Source organism: Hemiscyllium ocellatum, chromosome 8 (assembly GCF_020745735.1).
Source record: "Hemiscyllium ocellatum isolate sHemOce1 chromosome 8, sHemOce1.pat.X.cur, whole genome shotgun sequence".
In the NCBI taxonomy this organism is placed as follows: domain Eukaryota; kingdom Metazoa; phylum Chordata; class Chondrichthyes; order Orectolobiformes; family Hemiscylliidae; genus Hemiscyllium; species Hemiscyllium ocellatum.
Genome location: NC_083408.1, coordinates 88317895 through 88331405, shown reverse-complemented (window position 1 = coordinate 88331405; position 13511 = coordinate 88317895). Strand labels below are relative to the sequence as shown.

General features: G+C 39.4%; 1 protein-coding gene across 3 annotated transcripts in view; it reads right to left on the bottom strand.

Moving 5' to 3' along the window:
* hif1aa (hypoxia inducible factor 1 subunit alpha a) overlaps positions 1-10998 on the bottom strand; it is a 64172-nt gene extending 53174 nt beyond the window's left edge. For all 3 annotated transcript variants that reach the window (XM_060829341.1, XM_060829338.1, XM_060829339.1), the window contains exon 1: positions 10736-10998. Coding sequence is in view for 2 of the 3 variants with exons in the window: in XM_060829338.1 (XP_060685321.1) it covers positions 10736-10764 (29 nt within the window). In the remaining variant the exon portion in view is untranslated. The remainder of the gene's footprint in view (positions 1-10735) is intronic.
* Between the last annotated feature and the right edge of the window lie 2513 nt (positions 10999-13511).

Sequence of the window (13511 nt, the reverse complement as noted above, 5' to 3'; positions counted from 1 at the left end):
CCCAAAAAACCTATGTAATAAACTACTGAAGTCATCATGTTAATAATGAATTCAAACAATTAGGGTAATGATTATAATGATACCTATGGTTGATATACCACACTGATTTATTGGGACATTCTGCTTATTGTCTTATCTGTAAAATAATAAAATACTCATGTAATGTCTTGTCAAAACTTCCATTTCAAGGAACCTTCAGTAAATAACTGCTAACAAAATAACTGCTAACAAAATAACCTTCAATCTGTTTAAACAAGAGCTTTACTCCAGTTATACAGGGAGTGTCAACACGAATGCTTCTCTCAAATTCAGTTATTTTATCTTTTAAAAAACACAAAAAAAGGATGTTAGAATGTGTCCATTTTCAAATGTCCATCACAATCTCAAGAACAATTTCCAAGTACCAATTGCAAAACATACTTTCTACTTTCTTTCAATTACCAGAAATGAATAGCAGAAATATCAATCTTAAAACTCAAATCACTTACTATACCTGTCAAATTTGATCTCAATTATTTTGTGAACTAACTTTTCTTCAAACATGAAATTAGTAAATTGAAACAATAGGAAAACTAAATCAGATTAAAATACAGAATAATCCAAAGTTTACTAAAGTATCAATCAACAATGCTCACTGATTTGTGCCAATGGCTACTACCGGGAAACATTTATGTTTAAAAAAATTACAGTTACCTTCACATTACAACAACAAGTTCAGGGCCAACAGTAAAAAGGTAGCAGCACTGATATTCCAAGGACATTGTGGTTCAAGAAGGCACTCATCACTACTTAAGGACAACTAGGGACAGACAATAAATGCTGGCCAGCCAGTAACACCTGTACTGCATTGGTTAATAAAAAAAAGCATAAGTTTCCAGAAAAATGGAAATCCATATCCATGAAACACGGTGCCATCAAGTAGCTCTGCTGCTGGCGTCTTCCAAGCTTCTACAGCCATTCTGCATTTATTGTCCTTATTGTCACTGGTATGGTGGAACCCAAACCACAAAAACATATGAATGCTTCACTTGCAAGTTATTAAAACTTCGTAATATTTGCACTGATGTTAAAAAATCTAGAAGCACTTACTGATTAAATATTGAGTACCAATCCCTGTACAAACATAGATCTAAATACCATTCTGCTTTAATATTTTCTGCATACTCCATTCAGTGCAAAGCAAGCATATAGATAAGCAACAGTTGACAAAAGCTTCCCACCACCGATGTTTCTTTTGCAAAGACACAGACTTACTTCAAATTATAACTCTCAAACATCTCATTCAAATAATAATTTCTCAAAAATTTAAGGAGCTCTATACCAAGTATAATGCTCTTAAATCAGGCTACAAACTAAAGATAGGCCATTAGAAAACCCAACAAAAAGTGTCACAATGTTTATCTTCAGCAGTTTCCGCAACCGAATCTGGTGCAAGAAACATTACAAACGATAGAACAAGTAGCATAAAAGGACAATAGAAAATACAAAGCAAGAGAGAATTAAGAGCCTCAATAACAGTGCTCTGTGGCCACTGGGTGAGATGTCCAAGGAATTTACATATCTAAAATAACTCTGCACTTATAAAGGAGATGATATTCAGCCTCCCAACATCAGCTTGATCAACAGTAGGCAAAGTACAGAACACAAAACAGTACACCAAATAAACTGGCCCTTCAGCTCACCATGCTGCCATTCTAAATTAACTCCAACTGACTGCCCATGGCCCCTATCCCTTTATTCCCAGCCTATTCATGTGTCTGTCGATATATCTCTGAAATGTTGCTTTGGTATGTGCCTCTACCTCTTGAAAAATATTACTAACGTTTATAATTTGATTGTTAAATAAGCTTTCAGCATTTTAAAAAGTCATTGCAACTTTAAGAAATCTAAAAACCTTAATTTAAATGTACTTTTCTTTATGCACCCAAGTGTGGAATAGGTTCACGTTAGATCCTAGCTTACATAAGCTTCTGTGACATTATACTTTATCAAAAGCTAGTAAATGACAAATGCTTCTTAATGTGTCACTCATGACAGCTCAGTTATGTTGAAAAGCAGCAAGCACCACCATTGGGGGGGGGGGGGGGCTGGTGGAATTCAAGGTATACACCAGAACTGTGATTTTCAAAACTACTTCACCAAAGTCATGTTGTGGCTGAAATCAACATCTTTAGCACAGATTATGTGCAGTTAGTAAACTTGCTTCATGTTTTTATGCCCATTGTCAGGAGCACTCAGCAATATTTCCACTCCTGATAACAGTCCTACAAAGCAAGTAGAAGGCAGAGACTACACAGGTGGTTACCCAGTGAAGGTAGGTTGCCATGCCCGAGAGCCCGTGAACACTCACTTTATAAGTCTATTTAATAAAATTGGACTGTGAGAGAGGTGTAAGAGGAAACTAAAATTTGCTATTTAAAAAAAATTGAATACTTCTCACTCCTCCATAGTGCAACTATACAAAGCTCTCAGCAATCTTCAAACACCTATGCACTCTAATTAATTTAAGAGCATGTTCCCTCTTCTAAGTATCAATGGCAGATTTACTGTTGGGTAAACTTTAAGACTGAAATTTCTGGGCATTATAACTTCAGAAAGCTTTTTCCAGAAGTGGCACTCTGTGGAATGACATAAGAACACAACAACAGAAATTCGATATTAAACAAATATTAACAACTACTAATGCTGTTAATTGCCATTTAAAGTTTTCAGATTGATACATGCTTCAAAACTATACAATGGAAAACAATAGGTCCTTGGACTCCTCCATCGCCAGAACATAACAACATGACGGTTGGAGGAAGAGCGCCTCATCTTCCGTCTGGGAACCCTCCAACCACAAGGGATGAACTCAGATTTCTCCAGTTTCCTCATTTCCCCTCCCCCCACCTTGTCTCAGACGATTCCCTTGAACTCAGCACCGCCCTCCTAACCTGCAATCCTCTTCCTGACCTCTCCGCCCCCACCCCACTCCGGCCTATCACCCTCACCTTGACCTCCTTCCACCTATCACATCTCCACTGCCCCTCCCCTAAGTCCCTCCTCCCTACCTTTTATCTTAGCCTGCCTGGTACCCTCTCCTCATTCCTGATGAAGGGCTCTGGCCCGAAACGTCGAATTTCCTGTTCCTTGGATGCTGCCTGACCTGTTGTGCTTTAACCAGCAACACATTTTCAAAACAATAAAATAACCCTGTAATTGCATTCCAGCAACATCTTGCTTAATAGAAATAATGGGGCCTTTGAGAAAAGTGGGGTTGGGGTAAACCAGCAGAAAGCATCAATTACAATTGCTCAAAAATCACGAAAAGTCTAACACAAAGTATAATACAGCCTGAATGAAGGTTGAAATCATATTTAATGAAGCAAAAGTAAATTTAACAGTACATTTTTAAAAAATGTATGAAAGCTGCTCTCTGTACAATACCTCTCAGAAACGTGCTATTGGCAGCTGCCATGAACGCATGTGCAGAATGGCACAGATATAAGCATGGGTGCAGGACAACACGGACGTTGGTGCGTTCGCAAAAAGAAGCACGCGAACCAATCCTTGCTGGAATTGTGCTACTATGAATGAAGATGAGTGCTCCCGAAACTACCTGTTCCCTAATTCTTCTGGCACGTAACAGGCAAGTCATGCTGGCAAAACACATGTTATCTTAAAATTAACTGTATAGTCTATATTTAACCGTACAAAGGCACAGAATGCCGCTAAGGCAACACAACTATATCATGAAGCCATGACTTAAAACAGTTAAAAACGAATCCCTGTCCTAAATAAAAAGGAATTTGCTGAAAGGTATATAGTTTGTACATATTCAATCAATGTGGGTGTTGGGGTCTTGTGTTGCATTGGTAGTGTCCCTACCTTGGGGGGAAAAGTTGGTAATCAATGTGCTCAGATCCAAAAGCAGAAGCCAAATGCATGCAGTGGAAATCACATAATGGGGACGGATTACATAGAATTTACGTGTCCTGGCAGAAAACATGGAAGAGAAAAGACAATAGAAGGACTCCAGAGTTAAAGTCAGAGTAGGCACTGGACATCAATAGACACTGATGTCCAAACGTGGCAATTTCTGCAGCAGTTAAGTCAAATCTAGAAGTTAAGTGTAGAATATTGAAGGATGCTTGTTTCCTGTGAGAAACAAGATTCAACATGCATCAACATGATTGCTGTCACTATTTTGTTACCCTGCAATGGAGGTCACCAAAATTCAGGGAAAAAAAACATTCAAGCATGACCGTCAAATGTTTCACAGGAACAAGACTACACCAGAAAAACCCTAGCGGAACAACTAAGGCAGTCACATGTCACAAGGGAATGGAAGCAGCAGAACGAGGGTCATAAACTCATCAGTTATTTCTTAAATGGTGAAGTCTAGTGCAGATATACAGTCTTGTAATTCAGAAAGTTCAGAATTGGATAGCCAAACTTGAGAAGATCCAGTGCTCCCCAAGTTGGGAGATAGGCAGTAGCAATAGTTCCACCTTCAAAATGAACAATTTCCAAATACTTCTCTTTACTCTGATGCGATTTTTAAGCCTAGTCTTCAAAGCATATGTTGTCAAACAGGGCAAAGCAATCAGAATAGCATCTGGTAACACAAACAAGAGGTATTACAGTTATAATGGTGCCTGTGGAGAACAAGCCATTAGAATGCTTAATGTTTTGAGAATAAAAGCTCATTTAAAGAGCGCCCCCTAAGTCTGGTGGTGATAAAAACAGACTACTTGAGCTTGGAGTCACAATGATGATATTTAAGGTCACAACTCATGGAATTAACAAACAGCAATTTGCAGATGACAATTCCAAATTATACCAAAAAAATCTCTTTCCCACAAATAAAAACAGAAATTGGTCAGCACCAACAAATTTGACTTGATTATGCAAGAAACCTTACTTCTAGAACGGCTTGCGAAGAGATTATATTAATCCGGTTTGTTCTATACACGTGAGGTGGAAAACATTAAAAAAAAATTAATAACATACAGAAAGAGTTTACTTTGAAAGTACCCAGAAAACCCAATACTCTTTTGGGATACAAGAAAGCAAAGTGTCCTTTTTCCATTCGTCAGCAAGTCATATACATGTTGATAGCCAACATGAATTGTTTATAGCAGCTCTTGAACTTAAACAGCCTTAAATTAAATTTATTTCCACATTCATTTGTAAGCAAGTCATTACCTCAATAACTTATGTTTTCTCGGATCTCAGTTAATTAAGCATTCTTTTGCTGACAGGTTTAAAAAGGAGTTAGCTCTCCATTGCAGCCTCCTTCATACCCCTCAATTCCCCGACCACCAACAACCTTTTCTGAGCTGATGCAATCTCAAGACATTAGTTAAAGGCAATGACTAATCCTAGCATTGTGCTTACTTTAAAACATCTATTTCCCATTGTCTACTAATTATTTCACCTGCAGTAAGTCCTTAGAGGAAATATTTTAACTTCCAATGGGACAAGGGCATCACTGACAAGGCCAGTATTCATGGTTCATCCCTAATTGTCCTTGAGAAGGTGGGACTGAGCTACCTTTTTAAAGCTGTCACAAGTACCTGATTATATATTTCATGTATTGAGTTATAATTTTAGAAACTGAAGTTAAAATGTCAATAAGTGGAAATATCTGATTAACATGCTGGTGAACCAACCTGAAAGAAGTACAATTAAAACAGACCATGACAATCACAGCTTTGAAGGGAAGATGTGTATTGCTGGTATGGTTGTAAAAGGTGTTCACAGGTAAGACTACGACAGTCATTTTGACTTTGTTTGGAATATCTCAAAATATGCCACATAGCTAAAGAAATAAGATTACGATGGGTGGGTAGTATTTTTTTTGCTAGGCTTTATCTGAATGCTCTCTTACAGAAAGCAAGCTGCTTAACTTGGCGATATGAAGAGAGAAGGTCGACAGCTCTTCACTTGCTTTGCAGCTGCTATCAGAAAAAAGTATGTTTGTTTTGAATGTCACTAAACAAAAAGGTGTAATGTGCAACTTGAAGAGTTGCGGGTCGCTGTGCCGAATACTACTGGAAGGATTTCAAACTAACTTGTACCCAGGAGATAAATGGAACATTGAGGAACAATGCAGTGAATAATGAGGAGCTGGGGATTACTTGATTTTGAGTCAAAAAAAGGAAGCAGAATATAAATCCAGATCTTAGTAAACTATAGTGTTAAGAATTAAAGCAAACACTGTAAAATTATGTAAATAGTAAAATCTTTTAAACACATGGAATTTGGTGTAGTTCTTTTAGTTAATCATTCAAATATTTAACTTCCACTTTAAACATGTACAGTCTCCAGACACTATTGCATCTTGTTATGATATATTTGGTACAGTTGATTTCAAAGATGTCATAATGTTGAGACATTGAGATAGGGCCCTTAAATTCAATTGCTAGTTGCTGGTAATCAAACAGGATTGCTTGCTTACTCTCACCTATGTTAGGATCGCAATGCATCCAAAAACTGGATTCACCCTCCAATATCTTTGCAAACTAGTTCAAAGTATCCTCACCCTGAGACCAAGTATGGTTTTCAATCTGCTTAGAAGATTTGTGTGAGTCCATGTTAAATTCCCTACAATTATATTAAAGCTACCCAAGCTCCTTCTAACCACTATCTTGTATGGCATCCTGCTCTAAGCTGCTAGTGACTGCATTCTAGCTGGTGCGGTCTCCCATTATTGCTTAGTCACCAATCACCAATTATCATGTACCTCTTTACCCAAAAAAATCTAAAGCAAACTGAAACACTGATTCCCCTCTCTTCTATGTTGAGAAATCTCGAACTTTCACTGAGTCAGTAAGTCTAAGCTAGAGGGTGATAGGTCTACTGTAGCCACATTTGCAGAGGGCAATATACCATTTATCTCCCACACTGTAGTTCAAACATAGCATGTTTTACCATATTTTGGTCTATATTATCCATACCAACTAATTAGATAGGGTTGACATGGTATTTGTAAAAGACAAACAGCCACTAGGAGTTCAAATCTTCAACAAAGGAGGGGGAAAAAAACTGGAGGTTCAAATACTGGCATGTGTCAAACACCTTCCAGTAGATAGCATAAAGAAAGCGAATCCAAGAAATGGATGATCAGAAATATTTCCTTGATCAAGGACAGACAGAGGAACAGGCAACAAGGGAGATAGTGTGCTCACGATTTCAGGGTGGCTTTTCTAATCCAAAACTATTTAAATGTGCATTGCCACAATAACATAAGATAGAAGTAGATGATATCAGTGGTCAAGCCCAATCTGTCATTCAATACCATCATGGTCAATCTTGGGCTTTAAATTCACTTTCCTAGCCCATCTCATATAGGCGATTACCTTAGAGAGTAAAAATATCAGTAATGGAGTGTTCGCAACCATCTTGGTTAGAAAACTCCAAAGATTTACAGCTCTTTCAATTAAAAATTGCTCATCTTAGTCATGAACTCTTTATCCTGAGACAATACTCTACTGCTCTCTAAAATTAAGCAATCTTTGTTTGCTGTCATAGACAAAAGGCAAACAAGTGATAGCACCGTAAGCAGGATAATATTCAGCATTACTATAGAAGGAAACAAAACAGGACAAAAAGCCTGTACTGACTGAACTGAACTCAGCCAAAGCAACAACTGGCAAAGGTTCTAACCTCTGGTCAATATTCGAAGACTTTTCTTCAAAACATAACCGTGGTTACCAGATGAGAAATAACCACATAAATGAAATTTGAACATAGTCACCAAAACCTAGCTGTAGTCAATTTGTTTGGACACACCATTGCAAACAAAACATCCAGTAGTCTTCGTTCCCAATGACTGCCCAGACTGTTGGTATACTTTGTGATAAGTCTTAGGAACATACATGGATGCCTTCCAGAAACACTTACCATGTAGATTCACTTGAAGGATGTACATCACAAAAGCAGTGGAGTGTGTTTCAATAAGGTTATTTCAGATGGAGAAGTATTTTCTTGTAAATACCCTGGGAATTACCCTTAAACCAATGTTATAGAAATATTACATTCATTTTAACTAAATAGGTAACTTTAGGCATGTGGAGAAATTGGAATGATAATGCAAAAAAAATTCAAATATAACCTCAATCAACCTTCATAAACTACCATCTTCTCTGAAGCATACGAAGTAGAAAACCTGACCATTTTAATTGAAGTCAATGAGAAAATGGATAACAGAAAAGGCCAACTTTCAGTGGTACATTTGTGCAGTGTATTCTGGTGCCAGATTTTATTTGATGAACATTTAGCTGCAATATGTTCATAGAATTCCTTCAAACTTCTGAAGTAAGTTGTATGATCTGGGATGAAATTTTACCAAAACTTCACCCAATGGCCTATCTTTTCATTGACTGAACAAGAACTTTGCTCTCTGATAATATTTTCGAGACTAGTCCGTTGCTAGTTTGGTGAAGCATAATTTCCTTGGTCTTTGCAACCTTTGGCAGGTCAAGCACCTAGAGTCTCAAATACAGTCAGATCAGTTTCTAATATATAGTAATATGCCGTTGAACATCCATGAACTGAATAGCTCCTAAAGATACTCCTCTATTTTGTTGGCATAATCAGTTTTTCTTGAGCATTTCTCATGTAACCAAAATTAATTTTTTTTTGCATTCTAACATGCCTGTTACATTGGGCATTTTATTATGTTAATGACACTATACAAATACACATTGTCATCATCCATATATGCCACACTGAAGTGATGAGCCAACTTCTTAAAACACCATAGTTTGTGTAGGGAAGGTCTTTGGACAATGCATTAGGTAGAAAGTTTGGGATTTTTTTTATTCCGTGATGTTGAACGATTGTTCTCGTCCATCCAAGCACAAGTTCTAATTTGGGAAGCTTGCATAACGGTCAAAGATTGGGGTGCTGGAAAAGCACAGCTGGTCCGGCAGCATCAGAGAGACAGGTGAATCAATGTTTCAGGCACAAGCCCTTCATCAGGAATCCTGTTGACTCTCCTGTTCCTTGGATGCTGCCTGGCCGGCTGTGCTTTTCTAGCACCACACTCTTCGATTCTGATCTCCAGCATCTGCAGTCCTCGGTTTCTCCATGCTTACATAATCGCCTCAAGGTACATAATGCTGATATGGAATGCCTGCTGGTGAAGGCAGTGAATGTTCAATGATGGGGTGCCAATCAAGTACAGCTATGATAACATTCAAAGAAGGGATAATTTCCAACTCCTGCCTCGTAAATAGTGAAAAGGCTTCAGGGAGTCAGGAGATGAGTTACTCCCCACACTATTCTCAGCTTTTGACCTGCCATAATATCTACTTGTGGCTGTGGAAATATCTACTTGGTTAGTCGAGTTAAATTTTTGGTCAGAATGTCAGCAACTGCAAACTAATATGGGAAGATGGTCAGGCTACCCCTTTTTGGAGAAAGTAGTTGACTAGTAATGGTACGACAAATTTATAATGCAGTATACTTGGTGAAAGAAAATCAACGGTTATGGTACTATAAATGTTAAAACAGCACATACAATTTTAAAACTTTTTTAAATAATTAATTAAAGATACTGAGCACCTATATGCTTTTCAAAAATAACAATTTGGAAGTGCAAGGATTTGAATCAAACACATCTAAGCTTTCGGTCTGAGTCATCAATTTAGACCTTATGGATCAAAAGATACAATATAATTATTGTTCATATTTAGTTTGTAATTTTAAAACATGTTTGAAGCTTTATCCACTATTAATAACACTTTTTGAATGCAAAGACAAAAGAACATACTGACAATACATCTTGCTGCAGTAATTAAGACACTTTACAGAATTCTCAGTGGAAAATATAAACCCCAATTCCTGTAAAACGATCAATTCCAAAACTGATATAACCCAAGGACAATTTCCCTTCACTTAGTTTGAAAGTAGGAAGCCAAATACGAGACGTCCAACACAATGACTCAAAAATAACCATCTTCAAAAGAAATTTGGATCATCAGTGGGATCAACGTTACCGCAAGAGAATGAGAAAGTATAAATACATTACCTCTTCTGCCCCTACAAAATTTTCATCAGAGCTTACAAGTGTCCAGAAAAATAAATCGCTGGTGTGGCTCAAATAACTTGTCACAATTAAACCAAGTAATTAAATACAACTCCACAACACAATACGACTTTTCACTAAAACCACGAAATAGTTTTAGACCCTTAAATCAAACGTGGCGGACATTTCGAAGCACACTGTCCCCCCAGGAAGGGTATTCGAATTAACATAATGTAAAATAAAAAAACAACCACATAGTAATTACATTAAAACCCGAATAAATAAGCAGAGACTCTCGTAAATGCCTCCTGAAGCTCCAGACCAGTTCCAGGTAAAGATATTCCTTGGTACTCATCACCCACTCGTCCTTATGAAGCCCTGTCCCAACAACAGACAAATCCCGACACATCAGCTTGATGCCGGGGGTCCCTGAAACAAAGCGGCCCAAGGTCACCCGGAGAGAGGGAGGCCAGCCTCCCGCCAGCAGGCAGCAGCCTTTCCCCGGGACTGAGGGTCCAGGCCGAGTTCCAGCTCCACAAAATGGCGACGTGGATCCCGGAGCCAGAGTCCCGGGAGCTGCAGCCATTCCCCACAAAACCCAACACTAACCCCCTCCCTCGGCTCTGGGCGATCGACAACAAGACATCGGCCTCCTCCACGACAACAGGGTCCGAGCAGGGCCCGCCCCCTTCCCGACCCAAAGCGGCCGCACTCACTCACCACTTCTTCTCGGTACCGGGCGCCTGCATCTCGGCTTATTGTCCTCGCCGGGGGCTCGATCCCTATAAAACTCGCGGCCACCGGGCTCTCGCTGTCTCTTGTTGGGAGGCTCGGGTCAGGCAGCCGCTTGGATCGTCACATCCGAGTCAATAACTCCGCGATCCCACCAAAACACAAGAATGGCGCCCGCTAACTTACACTTACACCTCCGCGAACACCAACTTTCTGTCGGCCGCTTGTCGTCACCCCTCCAGCCCCCAAAGCTCTCCTTGCGTCAGCCTCACGCGCGCCTGACGTAATTGCGTCATGTGCGCGCAACTCCCCCCCACGTCCCGGTTCCGGCCCCGGCCCCGCCCCCCTGGGCTGGAGGCTCCACGTGCTCAAGGCATTCATCTCTGAGGCAATGCCACGCTGGACAGATAATTTGCCAGCGATGCCAAGGGTGAATGAATTGGGTCACTGGGCCCGAAGAATTAACTACGTTTGCCTCTCTACGAATGATGCCAGACCTGCTGAGATTCTCCAGCAATTTATGTTTTCGTTTAATGCGGTTCAGCAAACCCAAACACGAAAGCAGGAAATAAACCAACGTACCCAACACCTAGGGATGGGGAGACACAATTAGGAAGTGAGGGTCAAAGAAAATGATTTTGTGATCATTTACATTTGCTTGATCGCATGGGCTTGGTTGTGGCTACTCAACATAGAACATGGAAAAAAAAATTGCCCTTCAGCCCAACATATTCACATCAAGTCATGAAGAATCAATCAATTCTACAGCATATAGCTTGTAATAGTGCATGTTATGGTGTCCCAAATCTCGTCTACTTTTAAATGACTTCAGGGTTTTCACCACCTCAAACCTTTTAAATCACACAATACCAGGTTTTTTTTTAAACTTTGTCCACCCAAGTCCAACACCAGCATCTTCCAGTCAAGACAAATCTTTTTGGTAGTGAGTTCCAGATATCCATCAATTTTAATGTCATGCCATCTGCAAACTTACTGGTCATGCCTCCTACATTCATGTCAAAATCATTACTGTATAATAATTAGTTTTCTTACAACTGGAAACATCTTCACCACATCCACTCTGTCTTGGTTTCTCAGTATTTGTAAATTTCAGTGACATTTCCCCACCTCACACTTCTGAACCCAGAGTCCTTAACTACTATTCGTATGACAAGCCCTTCATTGCTAGGATCATTCTTGTAAACCTCATCTGGACCTCTTCCAATGGCAACACTTCCTTAGGTATGTAGCCTAAAACCACTCAAAATATTCCAAATATGGTCTGACCAGAACCTTATATAGCCTCAGTCATCCATAACTTGCATTCTAGCCCTTCCAAAACAAATGCTAACATTGTTTTTGCATTCCTAACTGCCTACTGTTAACCTTAAGAGAATTCTGAACTGGGTCTCCTAAATGCTTTGGTGCTACAAATTTTCAAAGCTTTTTCCCATTTAGAAAATAGTCTATGCCTCTACGAAAGTGCATAACCACGCACTTTATTATATGGATAAAGGATTGGGTGCCCAACAAAAGCAGAAAATTAGGATAAAGGGATCTTTTTCAGGATGGCAGCCAGTGACTAATGGAGTTTCACATAGTTCAGTGTTGGGACCACAACTCCTTATGTTATACATCAGCAAACATTAAGCAAAAAAAGGAAATGAGGGCATTGTCACTAAGCGCCAGGTAATGTTGAGAAAGTGGGAAGGCTGCAGAAAGTGGAAGAGTGGGAAAAGTAGTGGCAGATGGAATACAATGTGGAAAAATGTGCAGTTATCCATTTTGGTAGCAAGAAGAGAAGCATATATTATTTTATAAACTGAAATGAATGCTAACATTGCATTTGATTTCCTAACTACCAAGTGAAGCTGCACATTGCTGTAGGTCTGGAGTCACATGAAGGCCAGACAGGTGAGGGTGGGAGAATGACATGAGTGAGCCAGATGCAACATGGACCTTATTTAAAAGCTACTTTTGTAAAAAAAAATCCTTTTTGTCCTTTGTTTAAACATGTTGGTGCATGATATATGCTTAAATTAGTGAGGATTCTCTGGTGGGATGACAATTCAAGTTATAATATGACAGAGGCAGTTACCCTACAACACAATTTCTTACATGAAACAACAATAATTGTAAGGCAAAAAAAGTGTGGACTGCAGATGCTGGAAAAGCACAGCAGATCAGGCAGCATCCTGATCTGATTTTTCTGCTCCTCGAATGCTGCCTGACCTGCTGTGCTTTTTCAGCACCACTCTAATCTAAACAATAATTGTAAAACAATCATAGGAATTTGTATTCAAGGACTTATACACTTAATGGTGAGGTCCTGAACAAAGAGACCTTGGAGTGCAGGTTCATAGCTCCTTGAAAGTGGAGTCGCAAGTAGATAGGATAGTGAAGAAGGCATTTGGTATGCTTTCCTTTATTGGTCAGAGTATTGAGTACAGGAACTGAGAGGTCATGTTGTTGCTGTACAGGACATTGGTTAGGCTGCTGTTGGAATATTGCGTGCAATTCTGGTCTCCTTCCTATCAAAAGGATGTTGTGAAACTTGAAAGGGTTCAGAAAAGATTTACAAGGATGTTGCCAGGGTTGAAGGATTTGAGCTATAAGGTGAGGCTGAACAGACTGGGGCTGTTTTCCCTGGACTGTCGGAAGTTGAGGGGTGACCTTATAGAGGTTTACAAAATCGTGAGGAGCATGGATAGGATGAATAGACAAAGTCTTTTCCCTGGGGTCGGTGAGTCCAGAACTAGAGGGC